This window comes from Gobio gobio (assembly GCF_949357685.1).
Source record: "Gobio gobio genome assembly, chromosome: 6".
NCBI lineage: Eukaryota > Metazoa > Chordata > Actinopteri > Cypriniformes > Gobionidae > Gobio > Gobio gobio.
The window spans coordinates 41,855,280-41,871,937 of NC_137102.1; the positions used below are offsets into that span (position 1 = coordinate 41,855,280).

The 16,658-nt window shown below is 40.3% G+C and overlaps 1 protein-coding gene across 4 annotated transcripts in view; it reads right to left on the reverse strand.

Moving 5' to 3' along the window:
* Window positions 1-16,658, reverse strand: part of insra (insulin receptor a) — a 62,381-nt gene that overhangs the window by 7,169 nt on the left and 38,554 nt on the right. For all 4 annotated transcript variants that reach the window (XM_079818746.1, XM_079818745.1, XM_079818748.1 and 1 more), the window contains 8 exons: window positions 13,110-13,431; window positions 9,089-9,228; window positions 8,372-8,516; window positions 7,979-8,193; window positions 7,769-7,895; window positions 6,169-6,419; window positions 5,194-5,361; window positions 4,863-5,061 (listed from right to left, as the gene is read on the reverse strand). In XM_079818746.1, coding sequence (XP_079674872.1) covers window positions 4,863-5,061; window positions 5,194-5,361; window positions 6,169-6,419; window positions 7,769-7,895; window positions 7,979-8,193; window positions 8,372-8,516; window positions 9,089-9,228; window positions 13,110-13,431 — 1,567 coding nt within the window. The remainder of the gene's footprint in view (window positions 1-4,862; window positions 5,062-5,193; window positions 5,362-6,168; window positions 6,420-7,768; window positions 7,896-7,978; window positions 8,194-8,371; window positions 8,517-9,088; window positions 9,229-13,109; window positions 13,432-16,658) is intronic.

A 16,658-nucleotide genomic window follows, 5' to 3' on the forward strand; every position in this document is an offset into this window, starting at 1 on the left:
TTCAACATCTCTGAACAAATTGAAATATCAGCAACTTGAAAACACAGAAAGAGCACGGTTTTCTTCCGGTTGACATTTCCTATTGAACCTCTTGTTAGCAGAAATACTCTCATTATGAAAGAGAATTTGATTGTACAAAAATGCTTACCACCTTTACCACTACTAAGATGTTTTTTAAATTATAAGTTTAATTTGGCAAGGATGCATTAAATTGATTCGAAAAGACTTTTGGAATGTTACAAAAGATTATAAAATCTTACCGAACCCAAACTATTGAAAGTTGGTGTATTTGACTAGAAGACAAAGTCTAAATGTGTATCTTTTAAAGAGTACAAGACTAGCATGCATAGACCGCAAGCCATTTCAGTTCATCGGGTTCATTACAAGCATCACCTCTAGAGGGAGCAAAAGAGCATTTCATGTGGTTGGTTTTAACTATTCCAGTGGTAAACCACTACCAGAGCACCACAGCCTTTAGTTATTTCCCCATATATATAAGAGCTCAGGACAGGAGGATTCAGCACTTTTGGTGTGTTCTAAGAGCCAAAGAATTTCTGAGGATAAAATCATTCTCAAGTAAAACCATATTTTAATATCTAAATAAAACAAATTGAACACTTTTTATAGTCTACAAAGTCACTGTGAATAAAACGTGCAGACCATCTGCAAAACGCAACCATAATGTGTAGAACAATGAAGGGTAGCTAGACAAACCGCCTGTGTAAAGAGTCTGCACTTCCTCTGAATGCGTAGTGTGGTAGTTGTTGTCAAGATTGTCCATCCCTACCACAGGCAATATCTCCCCTATAAATCAAAGATTACACTAAACCAAGGCCTGTACAAGGCATGAGAGAAAGTTTGTGTGTACGTGGGAGTGTACAGTGTGTGTAGGAGTGGAACGAGATCTTTAGAGCCAGCTGTGAGTTTCTGAAGGCCAAAGATACACAAAGAAGGTGGAAACGCACATAACAAAAACATGTACTCAAGGTCTTGGTGGAGTCAAAAACAATCTGGTGAGGGAAAGCGGTCTGACCACTACTAAGACGTTCAACCCTGAGCTTAGAACTCTGGAGAAAACAGATGAACACCAAAACAACATGAACCACTTGAGAATCTCCACCTAGAGGTTCACATCAGGTGAAGAATTTGACAGCTGCGTGGAAAAATATCTGTTTCTGAGCCCTTTACACTAAGGGTAACTAAAAACTATTTTGATAATTGATCAATCTGTTGATTATTTCATATATTAATTAGACATTTCACATCTTGCACAATGCTCTCCTTCAAACTATGTGTCTGCATAAGTTTATATAATGCATGATATATACTAACTATATATGAAAATATGTATATGTTTGCTATATATTGTCAACATATGAAAATTGCATTATATAATATACGTATGCAATATACCATTTATTTACCATTAAGAAAGTCTCTATATATAACCAAATTATTAAACCGTTTATATAATGTAAACTATATATTGCTTACATATGAAAGTCTATATAATGTATGCAATATATTGTCTATATATTAAAAAGTGTACATATTGTACGCTATATTTACTAGGGGCGCAACGGTACACATATTTGTACCGAAAATTTTATGGGGTTTTCGGTTTGGTATGCATGTGTACCAAACGAATGCAGTGTTGTTTTTACAAATGCATATGCAAAATTCTTTGTGTGTGGAATGTATTTTCAAACTCTGTGTTTCCCCTCTAGGATGGGATCATATGCACGTGTTGGTTAATTGATTTGAGAGACGTTTTCCTTAGCACACAACTTACATCTAACGGTTGTATACTGAACTGTAGATGTTAGAATTTCACACAAGTATTTAAATTTTCACATAAAGGTATATCCTGACAGCAAGCAGGTCTACATTTTACTTCGCAGACTTTAATTAACGAGTGCCAACGTGCACATGCGCATTAAATAGACAGGGGATTCGAAAGGGATCGCAATAATTCTAAAATTGTTCTAAAATATTTTGCTTCCAAAAGTGTAAACAAATCACAAATCACAAATCTATTCCCCAAAATTACAGCCGCACAATAAACTGTAGTGTTGCTGCCAGCTGCAGCAATATTGACAGACTTTTTTTTTTGAAGAGAGTTTATTCAGTAAACCACTGCTTAATAAAAACATGGTTTGCCCCGAAAGAGACTCGCGCCAATAACACGAAAGCTGATTGGCTGCCATATAACGATGCATGTTGGCCTCATTTGTGGTTGTAATACAGCAAACTATAGTTGGACTAGCGAAAGAAAGAACTACAACACCCCAGAATAAACACACACACACACACTAAAGCGCTGGAGGAGCATTGCACTCATGAAAATACTCAGCTTGAACTAGTTAGGAGGCTGGTCAGCTAGATGTAGTTCGACTGGATTCTGTCACCGCAATTCAAGTCAAGTCAACTTTATTTGTATAGCGCTTTTTTACCATGCAGATTGTTTCAAAGCAGCTTTACAGTGTTAAACAGGAAAATATTGCAACAGAATTTGATTCGGCTGTCATCTAGCTCATTTCAATTAACATATAGTGACAATGTGGGCAGATCAGTAATTTAGTTGATATAGTTAATTTAGTTTATCCATCCATCCATCCATCCATCTTCTTCCGCTTATCCGGGGCCGGGTCGCGGGGGCAGCAGTCTAAGCAGAGATGCCCAGACTTCCCTCTCCCTAGACACTTCCTCTAGCTCTTCCGGGGGGACACCGAGGCGTTCCAAGGCCAGCCGGGAGACATAATCCCTCCAGCGTGTCCTCGGTCTTCCCCGGGGCCTCCTCCCGGTTGGACATGCCCGAAACACCTTCCCGGGAAGGCGTTCAGGAGGCATCCGGAACAGATGCCCGAGCCACCTCAGCTGTCCCCTCTCGATGTGGAGGAGCAGCGGCTCTACTCCGAGTTCCTCCCGAGTGACTGAGCTTCTCACCCTATCTCTAAGGGAGCGCCCAGCCACCCTGCGGAGAAAGCTCATTTCGGCCAACTGTATCCGGGATCTTGTCCTTTCGGTCATGACCCAAAGCTCATGACCATAGGTGAGAGTAGGAACGTAGATTGACCGGTAAATCGAGAGCTTCGCCTTACGGCTTAGCTCTTTCTTCACCACGACAGACCGGTACATCGACCGCATTACTGCAGAAGCTGCACCGATCCGTCTGTCAATCTCCCGTTCCATCCTTCCCTCACTCGTGAACAAGACCCCTAGATACTTAAACTCCTCCACTTGGGGCAGGAACTCTCCACCAACCTGGAGTGGGCAAGCCACCCTTTTCCGACTGAGGACCATGGCCTCGGATTTGGAGGTGCTGATCCTCATCCCAGCCGCTTCACACTCGGCTGCAAACCGTCCCAATGCATGCTGAAGGTCCTGGTTAGAAGGGGCCAACACGACAACGTCATCTGCAAAGAGCAGAGACGAAACCGTGTGGTCCCCAAACCTGACACCCTCCGGCCCCTGGCTGCGCCTAGAAATTCTGTCCATAAAAATTATGAACAGAACCGGCGACAAAGGGCAGCCCTGCCGGAGTCCAACATGCACCGGGAACAAGTCTGACTTACTGCCGGCAATGCGGACCAAACTCCTGCTTCGGTCATACAGGGACCGGACAGCCCTCAGCAAAGGACCCCGGACCCCATACTCCCAGAGCACCCTCCACAGGACGCCGCGAGGGACACAGTCGAATGCCTTCTCCAAATCCACAAAACAAATGTGGACTGGTTGGGCAAACTCCCATGAACCCTCCAGCACCCTGTAGAGGGTATAGAGCTGGTCCAGTGTTCCGCGACCAGGACGAAAACCACACTGTTCCTCCTGAATCCGAGGTTCCACTATCGGCCGTATTCTCCTCTCCAGTACCCTGGCATAGACTTTCCCGGGGAGGCTGAGAAGTGTGATCCCCCTATAGTTGGAACACACCCTCCGGTCCCCCTTCTTAAAAAGAGGGACCACCACCCCGGTCTGCCATCCCAGAGGCACTGTCCCCGACCGCCACGCGATGCTGCAGAGGCGTGTCAGCCAAGACAGCCCCACAACATCCAGAGACTTGAGGTACTCAGGGCGGATCTCATCCACCCCCGGTGCCTTGCCACCGAGGAGTTTCGGGCTGAGCCCGGCCGGACCCCGTGGGGGAAGGCTCGGCCACCAGGCGCTCGCATACGAGCCCCAACCCCAGGCCTGGCTCCAGGGTGGGGCCCCGGCTGCGCCATACCGGGCGACGTCACGGTCCTCCTTCTTTTTGTCATCATAAGGGTTTTTGAACTTACTAAATTTAGTTTAGTAACAAAATTTATTTGGATATTAAGTTGAAAATTTGGTGTCCCCAATTGAGCAAGCCAAAGCCAAAGGCAACAGTGGCAAGGAACCAAAACTTCATCAGGTGATGGAAGTGATGCAATTCTCTCTGATGACGACAATCTGCGGTTTGTCCAATGATAACAGTCAATGTGTCCATCAGATTGGAGACATTTTCCCGGTAACATGACCAAAAATATTTAAGATCCATCGAATCTGAATTTAAGACTTTTCAAGGAAAACCTTATTTAAGACATTTTAAGATTTTTTAAGGACCCGTGGACACCCTGTAAATGGTATATATATATGAAAATATTTATATGCATGCTATATATTGTTTCTAAAAGGACATTTCTATATAATATGCTATTGAGTGCAAAAATAGTAAAATCTTTTTTATGTAAAATAGTCTCTTTTTTTCATAAAACAGCATTTTTTAATACTCAGTGGTGTCAGTGATTGCAGTTCTAATCGATAATTCGCACGTCAATTATTTTCATTACCGATTATATGATTAGTTTTTGAGTTCTAATCTACAGAACAGTGAAATTTACCTGGGCTCAAAGACTTCATTATGGAGGTAGTTCTCAAAGGTTTTGCGGTACTCTGACTCCTCCGCCTCTTTCTTCAGCTGTTTCTCTGTTTTGGGGCAAGAGCAGCAGCGGCTATCTTGGCCCAGCTCCTCGGTTTGGTTCCACTTCTGTTCCTCTTCGTTATCCACTTGTGTGGGGGCTCTGGTAGGTAGCTTCATACCTGAAAAACAGAAACACAATGCTTCGATTTTGTTCTTCCATATTCACAGATAACAGTCAGAGTCTTACCAATCCCAAACTTTTGAACGGTAGTCTACGTGTTTTATAATTATGGCCCTGTTTGTTTTCTAACCTTTCTGACAGTAATCAAACTTGTAGAGCTCGCTGGCCTCTGGTTGCTGCTGACAGAAGACCAAGTAGTGTGTGATGTTTCCGTTTGGATCGTTAGGGGGCTTCCACTTCAGGATGATCTGAGATGAGGAGTTTGACGAGGATATGGGGTCCAGGGGCACGGAGGGTTCTGAAAAACAACAACAACAAAAAAACTCATTAGTAAATGGAAAAAGGATGAATGATTTTAAATAAGAACAAAGCCAAAAAGGTAGACTAATAGAATAGTAGACTCTTAATAAAACGAAATTCTGGTTAGACCACATTGTCAGACTGGGTCACCAATGAGACACGAAGAATAACGGCAGCTTCCTCCTAAAAAGGAAGTAGAGGGGCACCATCGATGTCACATTGTGTTAACCCAACCGTTTGCCAAACCAGAAAGAGTCAAAAAAAGAAGAAGAGAAAAACCCTAAAGCATTGCTTTCAGGTGTTGCCAACTAGCTGCCGAAACAATGTTCTCAGCTTAGTGAATGGTTATGTGGTTTATCAGGAAGGAAAGACAAAACAAGCTCAAAAGGAAGTCAGACAGACCCCTGGTAGCACTGAAATCAAACCACATTAATTTTTTTGCTCCTAAATCACAGTCTGGCATGCTGCACACTGCCGAGTGATTTCACACCACTGAAAGTCACCAGCGACCTCTTTTACCAGCCTTTGACCTCTTTTATTCCTCTCCCATGTCAAGGCTGCACGATTAACACTGCTACTGAAATCAACTTACATCAAATACTTCAGAAATGACTACATTTCGTTTTAAGCGGGCTTGGTAAGGAGATCACGCATGCAAATGCTTAAAAGTGAAAGGGCTTAAGAGTAAATGGATGTTCTGAAGAAGGGCATACAAAAAAACTTGTCATCCCAAATTTCTACATTTCTAGGTTTGCCTTTTATCAGTCGCACACAAAAAAACGTCCTGCTTCTAAGAAGCACTTACTGGTAGCATTGGTGCGGACATAGATGATTTCGCTCTTTGCTCCGTGGACCTGGTGTTCATCAGAAGCGGAGAGCTGGGTTTTAACCATGATGGCGTACTGTGTCCATGGCTTCAGAGGGAGGATGAGGTAGCCGGGCTCCTGCTGGTCTTTTCCCTCTGTGGCACGAGGTGGAGGGTCCACATCTGCTATGACCCAGCTGTTAGAGCCACATGCATCCTGACCATCGAACTCAGTCACATTCTTATATGGCCTAGAGAAGCAGAGAGAAATGTTATCAACACTAACACAGAAATCACTACATTGCATTGAACTCGATCGATAAACCAAGCACAGCCATAAAATGGACCTTAAAGTCAGGGTAGACACCATTGTTAAAATGGTGAAAATGAAAACAAGGTTGAGAGGGACAGAACAGTCCCCACACTTGGTGTGTATCATTAAGTCGACAAAACATAAAATAGTCTTTACTGAAGTTTTCATTGGACAAAATGCTCTGGATTTCGGATGGTACATCTAACCCTCAGTCTCAAACACATTATATGCTGTCTACCTTGATCATGGGTACACTATGATGGATTTAAAGTTAATGTTTGTAAACACAACATTCAAACACAAACACAACTGGCCTCTTGTTGCGGGCGGAGCACCGTCAGAAGCTCAAGCCCTCTACCCTGACATGATTTATCAGTTACACATGCAGCCCAACCGGCTCAAGAGAATACCAGCGGGAAGATAAGAAATGAGGCAGGGCCACACAGAATCTGTGGACTTTTTTTGTGATTTCTGCGCTGAATTTTTGGAAAAATCTGCGGAATGGTTTTAAATGTGTTAACAAGATCTATGAGTACTGGAACTGAAAACATTACAAATAAAATATAAAATATTCACTTCTGAACTTTTATTTAAGGTTTACATTACAAATCCAGCTTGTTTTTTTAAACAAAGCTAGATCTCTCTTCTAGTACATCCACTAAAATCCACACAAATCATTAAATAAACAGTTTCATATCATTCAACAATAGAGCAAAATAAATAAATACGTACCTACGGTAATAAATTAACTACTTTTAATAGCTACAAATAAGTAATTTTCAGAATTATGTATTTATACAATCTGCAGAGATGTCTGCGGGTGCAGATTCCGTGTGGGCCTGAATTTGAGCTATTTTGCAAATATTTCTTTTTTAAAATATTGTGTTTATCATGCATAAATAGCATTATTTGCACATATGAAAGAACATCTAGACTAATAAATAGATGATTGGCTGTAATTGTTATAATCATTCATGATAACTGGCTGCAATCGCTAATAAACTTATTACGTGTCATCATAAAAAAGTAATTACAATGCCTAGTAATCTGTCGAGTTACAGATAGCAGACAACAAGGCAAAAGCAACATTTGCAAATTGTTTTTGTGTCGAGACACGACAACTTACCAGAGATTCCCAAGGTGGACTTTCTAGTGGACCATAAGTAATGATTGAGAGGCATTATTTTTGTATGAGTCTAAAAATTATTTTTTCAGAAAATCCTGCATAGTGCACCTTTAAGGTCCATGTAAAAAAAAAAAAAAGATACTAAAGTTCAAGTCACTTACGCCTCTTTGTATAAAACCATGAATCCCAGGAGGTCACGAAAATCTGGCGGCCAGAAAGGTTCCCATTTAATTATGATCTTGTCTGAAAGTGTGCGAATCTGTGTGAACTTCAAAACCTGGCTCTCACCTGGTGAAACACCAACAATAATGTTCAGACTTATTCAAAGATCACATGAGCATAAAGGAAATGCAAAGGTATGTCCTCCTCACATGAAGCCTGATCTCCATTGGTCTTTGAGACAATGTCATTCTTTGTTTGCCGGTTCTTAGTGCCAGTCACCTCCTCCATCTTCCGGATCTCTGACATGCAGAGTTTGGAGTTATGATGGAAAAACATGCGACCTTGCTGGATGGTCAGGTTGTGTTTGGTCCAGTCCCACAGCTGGCGCAGGTTCTGGTTATCGAGAGCGTAGAATGAATAATTCCTAATGGGAAAGAAAACAGCACACAAGTAAGGACAACGGAAGAGGAAGGAATAGAAAGATGACAGTATCATTATGGTTGACAAACAAAACCTGACAACCCAAATGGATAAAGCCAACAGTTTAATTACAGAAAACTGTGGCAAGGAAAACCTAGACATCCTATGAAGAAGACTCATACCCGACTTCCTGCATCTCTCCATGGATGATTCGGAGCTTGCGAAGGAAAGATAGAGAGACCAGGGCATATGAGTGTCGCACAGTCAGGTAGCCGGTGATCTCCTCCAGCTGCCCCAGGTTAGCTTCCAGCTCTGCGGCAATGTTATCTAACAGGGAGAGGGGGAAAGAAGAGCAAGTTTAAAATCTGAATTTATGAAAGTCTGCACACTGTTAAACTGTACAATGAGGTACAATAAGGCTACTTTGTAACAATTGTAAAGGTTTCTGCTATTGATTACATTTAATTATTGGATTGAATTATTGGAAGTGAACACACACCCAAGGTGGTAATGCAGTCACAATGCAAAATAGAGTTATTTTACTAATTATTTTTAATATTAATATACTTCTGAATGACTGACAAATAAATAATAATCAAAATTAGCAATAATAATAATTACTCAAAAGTCAATTACTCAAAAGTATAATAATTATTATGTTCTATTCCTATTGATGTTTAATTATTATGTCAATGATGAGCATAATATATTTTGACTATATGATTGCCACAGACAACAGCAAATTATAAAGTTTAGTTGTCATTATATTTAAAAACGTTTGCAGAATACTGATTAACCAATCAGAACCATGAATTCTAGAGAGCTGCGTGAGTACTAAAGATGCCCTTCTATGCTGCACAAAGAAGAGAAATTGTATTAGAGAGCTTGTTTGTCCTTACTCCCTCCGCGGATGTTGATGACCAAACTGCCGTTGATCACAGTGCATCCTCTCAGAGCCTGAGCCGCAGTGACTGAGTCCACTGTCTTCAGCCCCATGCACACTTTAGGACAGAGGCCAGCGCAAGGGGTGCAGTTCAACCTGCGGCACAGAACACAAAGTCACATGTACACAAAGCCGCACGACAAACAAACGTCATTCATCCGCACGTGCTGTGAACGGACACAAAGAAATGTAGATATGATGGAGCGTTTCTATTCTCGTTGACATTGAGTCAAATATGTAGCATTAAGACAATAACTGATTGTTTGTGTCAAGGACATGGATCCTGTTGCGCAAAGTGCCAGCGCTGTTTCGGTGGGAGCGGGGGCGCGGATGACCTTGCAGGGCAGGCCGAGGGTGCAATCAAGGATGAATGAGACATTCTCTCAGACGTGCCAGAGACACAACTTAATCACTGATTGTTTTTGTAGATGCGTCGCGCCTGACTGAGGAACTGTTTGTTCTCTGTGCAGGATGCTTTCTGCGCCACTGTTTCCTGAGAAACTATGCTACGCAAATTTTGCATGACAACTTTAATAAAGTGTGAATCCAAAAGCAAAACAAAGGATATGGAGGCGTGGGTTTCATAGTATTAAATCATACTAGTGTCAAAACATAATACCAGATCTGAAGCCGTGCCAAGATTGTGCACAAACCATTAATTGGGCAAAGCTCAAGTAATTTCCTTTATGAGTCGTCGCTGTTTTTTTCCCCCCACCTTGTTACTCTTTTTTGGTACCCGCCAAAAAGGACGGAATGTGCTGCACTTTATCCAGCTAATCTGAAGGGAAGCTGGTGCGTGGGTGAAATCCTTATTGCAGACATATCAGAGAGTCCAGTATGTCGTGTCTCCCTGCGGCAAGGATTCAACTAAGAGTCGTTTATCTGTCAGTAGCCAGACGGCGCTCCCTGTCTATGCATCTGACAGACAGAGAGAGACAAGTCGATGAGGACACGGGTGTCGAAACTCCTGATATCTCAATGGACACGGTTAACGCGCAGAGACTGTAACCAAGGGAGGCAGCAAGGGGTGTGAGGTTGGACCACTGCACTGTTGTCTGTCCAGCCTCTGTGATTTGTGTGTCTGCTGTCTGAATTCCCACAGTCCACCCAAACTGCCCAGCCCAGGGGTCATACTGGCAGAGGGGAAGCAAGACTATCATGAGAAAGAGATATAGAAGTGCCCTATCTGGCAGAACATGCATTACACGGTCAGTTCTGTCATCATTTACTCACCTTAATTTTGCTTCAACCACATATATTTTTTTATTCCAAGAGACACAAAATATCTGCTTTTTACATACAACAAAACAGGATGGCAATTCAGACTGTCAAGCTCCAACAAGAATAAAAAGTACCATCAAAAGTATTTCACACTACATCTTAAGCAATTTAATAGTTACGTCTGAGAAATGGAACTCATTATCCACAAAATTAATAGTTACGTCTGAGAAATGAACTCATTATCCACAAAATACCTTGAAAATCTCATTCACGCGTTTGCACATTAAAAACATGGTGCATCATGATGAATGTGAGAACTAATGAAGATTGGTTGTTTCAGTTTCTTATCTTCTTTCTCCTGATATGGTGTTAAGAAAGAAGTATGACTGTAGCTTAAATGTTATTGTTTCTCACACAAAGCTATTGTGTGGCCTCAGCAGGAATATAGTACACGAGTCATATGGACTCATTTCATTTTATGCTTTTTTGCAGATTGACAAAATGACTCAACATTCTGTTTTGTTGCATGAACAAAAACAGCTTTGAGTCCCTCAGTAGAATAAAACATCATATGGGTATGGAGAGACCTGAGGGTGAGGATAGAATGATAATTTTTAGGTGAGGAAAAAAAAACTACACACTAAACTACACACGTAACTACACACTCTATGGACAGCCATTCAAAATGGCCAAATTTATTCTGACAATTTTTTTTTTTTTTTTTTTGCAAACAGCATACATAGTTACTAATATTTAATTATATTATAGTATTTATTTATTTTTTACCAGTGCCCAATATTGTTTTTGAGGAAAAAATGTATACATGAACACCAAAAGTTAAAAAAGTTTGGAGTTAGTAAGATATTTTTCAATAATTTATTCAGCGAAGAAGCATTAAATTGATCAAAAGAGACAGCAAAATTCAGCTTTGCAATCATAGGAATACAATTTAAAGTAAATTAAAACAGAACATTGAAAAACAAAATCATACCAACCCCAATCTCTTGGAGAGTAGTTTATTTTTTTCTGTCTGCTGCTCTGTACACGCATTTCTGATTTAAACAAGGGTATTATTTTGCCATGTTTAAGTATGTGTTATACTTTTTTTTTTAAATCTTGTATCTAAATATCTCATCTTGATTGTATACTCTGCTGTTTTCTTTGAGAGTTTTTGCTGGTGTCTGACCACAGCTGGACCAAAGCGATATCTGGAAATCAGACTGACCATTTTAAGGATATGAAAAAACCCAACATTCATGTGACCAATCCATCCTTCTGCATATAGATAGGCATATGTGTAAAGAAATAGCATGAGAGGGAATAAAGCTACGAGACACTGGTCATCCTATATTTCCACCACAAACAAACAAACAAAAACGGTCTTCTGAAAAGTTCTATAAAACCGAGGTTAGCGGTCTGTCGTAGTCCTCTTCTCTCCACTCAGACTTTCTTTAAATGGGCACAAAGAGCACTGCCAAGCCTCACACTAGGTCAGCGCTGCTTTAAAACTCACACACTTCCTCTCATTAGCATACAACGCTCCCTTTCTGACACACACACACTCTCTCTCCTAAATGACCCTTTGTGTGCTCAGACAGTCGATTGAGGTCAGTACAGCCCTGATCACTCTAAGCCATCTTTGCGGCTCAGTCTTATTCTTCACTTATTGTTCCTGTTCCATGAATGAGACAAACAGAAGGGATGCATGCAATTCCAGCTTAAAAGGCGACTTAAACCAGCTGGTTTTCAGGTCTTAGCAGGTTTGTCAAGGCCCAGATATACTTCAAAAGAAATCAAAGAACGAACTGGTGTGACATAATTTAGAACAAAAACAGGCCAAAACGAAGTTTGTTTGGAGTTCAAAACAGCTAGCCAAAGCAAACTTTCCAGAAAAAAAAACAGCTGGTAAACACCTTTGAACTACAATTGGTCTGTGGCGATTACATAATAGGTAGGGGCACTCAGGGCCTTCGCCCCCTTTGATGTGAAAATCTTCAGTCCATTTCTTTTGTTGAGTCTGTTGAGGTCAGACGTCCACGAGTGATGGGGTACTTTATAGTAGAAACTGAAGTGTAACTCTAATTGAAAGCAACACTGACATCGGTTTTTAACTTGTTTACTGTAAAGCTGTTTGGTTTAGCACAATCTATTGTATAAAGTGCTGTATAAATAAACGTGGCGTTACTTGACTGGAGTGTCGATTTGCAGAGCTTGTGCAAACATCCACTTCACTATGATCAGATGCTTTCTTAACTGCTGCTTTCTCTCAGCGATCATTTTTGTTGTGTTTATTTTGTTATTGTGAGGAAAGTGTGCAGCACATATTTACATATTCATCTAAACGCCACTCTTAGCAGCATGGGCAGCGTCAGCATTTTCGCTAAAAGTTAACTGCTGCAAATGCATTTTGAAATTCTTTTTTACACCATCGCTTCATATGAACAACTTTGAGTCCTCTGTGCAGTTTGAGTATATACAAATTATATTTTTTTAACAGTACAATACAAACAAGAGGAACTGCAAGCGAATAGTTGGTCTACTTCATTTCATCCAGTTCATAGACTAAACGAGGCCCAGAGTGGTCCAATGACCTGGGTATTCTCTGGGTCAAACTTTATACACAAAAGATTCAGCTTATTTGGGTCCTGATGCACACTCAAAGCATTTGAAGTACCCTTTAGGACACTTGGGGATGTGTGCGCTAGTATTTGTGCATGTTCATTGAGTGGAGAGCGTACAAGTAGTGGGTTACTTACGTAGTTGAGTTTACAGTGGTGTACCCAGAAGGGCACTCTGGGATGCAGGCACCATTATGGATGACGTATTCATGGCAGTCACCTTTGCCCTGCTTGCACTTGTTGTGGAGCTCCTGGCAAAAGCTGAAGTTGACGCAACGCCAGCCCTTAAAGGTGTAGAAACCAGACGGGCACTTTTCAACGCAGATGTTATTGTGCATGTAGTTGCGGCAGGCCACGCATTTGCGCGACGAGTTGGGCTCCAAGCAGCCGCCCAGACACTGGTCGTGGCAGCATTGGTTGTGTTTAGTGCAGGCACGGTGCTTGCATGAGGATGGACACACTGTGGAGAGAGAGAAAGCTTACATTTAGAGACATTATTTTAAGGAATAATACAGATGCCCCTCATTCACAGTGACATACAGTACATTCATATAGTGGGAGCATGGCTTAGCGTGAAGAAAACAAATGCAGGTTACCACACTTATCCCAGAATTTCAATGTATGTATATAAATATTAAATATTAATATAAAAGATTTTCCATGAAAGAAAACACACTAAAAGTGTATGCAAGTAATGCAAGAGAAAGGATGCTAAAATAAGAATTCTGTACATTTATTTCAAAAGGATTATTAAAAATGCATGTATCAGAATGGAAATAATTATAAAATAATTATGTTGATTAAATTACGACTGTAGCAGGCATACACATATTTAAATGTGTAATTCCAAAGGCTCAAAATCCGGACAGAATCTGTTATCTGCTGTTGAATACCATATAAACAAGAACGTTGACATCAGTTTGTAAAAATAACAGAAGACACATTTACATGGAGGCCTTGAAGGCAAAGTAACCAGAGGCTTTAAAAGGAAAAATGTCAAACCATGTCAATTTGTTTTAAACATAAAAGCAAAAATTATTCAGTGCACTGTATTTTGTTTGTTGTGTAAATTTTTAAATGGTGCTGAGGTGAGGTGAGGTGAGGTGAGGCTACTTTTCTAGGTGACCCAATGTGATTCCTGCGGGTGGGGTTTGCGCCATGTCTCTCTTGTGTGGATTTTATGTGAAAATAACCAGTTATTTTTTAATAGAGCTGAAAGGTTTTATTTAACATTGCACAACATTGCATCTCATCAGTCTCATTGATAAGGTGTACATGTTTAAAGCTGAAGTGTGTCATGTTTCCTCTTATTCCAGCAGAGCTATAAGAAAGTCATATGTAGATATAATTTTTCCACAAAAGTGTAAACACTGAGGCACTATCAACACATTAAATTTGACCAACCCCGATCAGCCCCGCACAAGAACACTGGCATAACTATTGCCATGAGTTTGGAGTGGAACTATCAGTTTGTCCAACCAATGGAAGATGGGGGATTGTTTTAAGAAAGCTGATAAAAAAAATACATTCATTATTTTTGCAAAACTTTGTTTGTTTAGAATGAGTGTATTCGTTGGAAACAGATGAGGAGTGGTGCTGAGACTTCTAATGTAAATGCAAACTCTAAAACCATATATTTTTCTTCAGCTGAAGAATAAATTGCCTGATTATCTTCTGTGGAAAATGACAGGCACTGTCAATACTTCAGTTGTAATATGCCTGTAAGTGTTTTTTCAGTAACTCAACTCTACAGTCATGTCCTAACTTGACATAGCACTAGGTTACAATTGTAAATATTAAATAAATGACAAAATGGCCTACTCTGATAAGCAGCTCCTAAAATGGTGTAACCACATTCCTCTGCCTTTTATGTGCTCTTTATTTTCGTCATACACACGCACACAAAACTCTATAAACTCGCACTACACAGAGTAGCGCACTGCTGCCAGTTGTTTGACAAGAGTCATCTTGTAAGTCCTTCTCTCCCACTGAAGTCAGTGTTTACATATTTCTTCACCCCCCCCACCAAAATGACAGAGGTGAAAGAGGCTATGTGTGGCAAAGGAAAGAAAGAGGAAAAACCCTAAGGATAACTACAGAAAGATCTAGAGGGTCACAGAGGTCCTTACGTATAGTGCAGGGAAGAATCTGTAAGGATCTACAGATTCCTCTGGAATAACTGTATGTGACTTTACTGGCCTCTTTCTAACAACGTGACCTGCAAGCTTGTCTCTGAGACAGCCTGTTAAAAATAAACCATGCATGGCTAGCTGGAGCATGCACTAAACGCACATATGAATGCGCTTGCGCGCGTTCTGAATGTGCCCACAATCTCCCTCTCACAAACATGCACAAATTAGTAGTGTACATATCTTAATCATTATTTTCGTTTTCATTTCATTAAGTTTTTTATATTGTGAATTATTAATTCATAAAAATCATTGTTTTTTTTTTTGGGGGGGGGGGGGGGGGGGGTCATATGACATTTTACAACCTGAACTGAACCGTTTCTTGTTGTCGTAAAAAATTCTAACAAATAACAATATATTGTACTCAAGGAGAATTTTAATTAATAAAAGAACACTTATCAAAAACATTTAATGTTTCAAAAGATTTATATTTCAAATCAATATTGTTCTTTTGAACTTTTTATTCATCAAAGAATCCAGAAAAAAAAATCTATCACTGTTTGTTTCCAGAAAATTATTGAAAATAAGAAATGTTTCTTGAGCTGCAAATCATATTAGAATGATTTCTGAAGGATCATGTGACACTGAGAAATGTAGTAATGGCTGCTGAAAATTCAGCTTTGCATCACAGGAATACATTTTAAGTAATTTATATTGTAATGATAATTCACAATATTACTGTTTTTTACTGGATTTTTTAATTAAATAAATGCAACCTTGGTGAGCACAAGAGACTTCTTTTAAAAACATTTAACAAATCTCACAACCTCTGACTTTTTATTGTGTATAATTTTTAGAATAAATAAATTAATAGATATAACCAAACAATTAGAATCCCATCATTGATATCCATATACGATTGTTTTGGCACAACCCTAATGTACACACACAAACACACACCATTAGAACTGCGCACAAGGAAAGGACGTAATAATGATTTGCCTTAAGACACCCTGAGTTCTAGGAACAAGCCACAGAGGAAATGTGTGAGTGTGTGTGTGTGTGTGTGTGTGTGTGTGTGTCCTAATGGAATATTGGCTCTCGCCAGTGATGTTAACACCACAACTCAGTCGAACACAATCCTGGAGTTGGTTTAGTCCAAAGAAAGGCCAGAAAGGCCTCTACTTCCATGACGACGACAACACAAGATGAGGGCATAGAAATCTCCGGACCTGCCTTATGCATGACAATTAAGTGTTCGGTTGACTTTTAACACCAGTGTTCAGTGATTTAAGCAAACAACACGAAGCTTTTTAAAATGCTTGGAGGATACTCTGAAGTTTCCAAACACACTTGACAAGGCAGGGATCATGAAACCTTGCAACAAAAAAAAAAGTGAATTTATGTAGAGCTTTGGGGAAATGGAGTGTGCTGAGAAATACAAGAAAAAAAAGAATGAAAACGGAAGAAAAGTTGTCATGAAAAGTGAGAACGCTGGCAGTAATCCGAGCAGCTAAAATGGATTCATATGCAAGTTCAAAACAATTCTCAGTTTTTC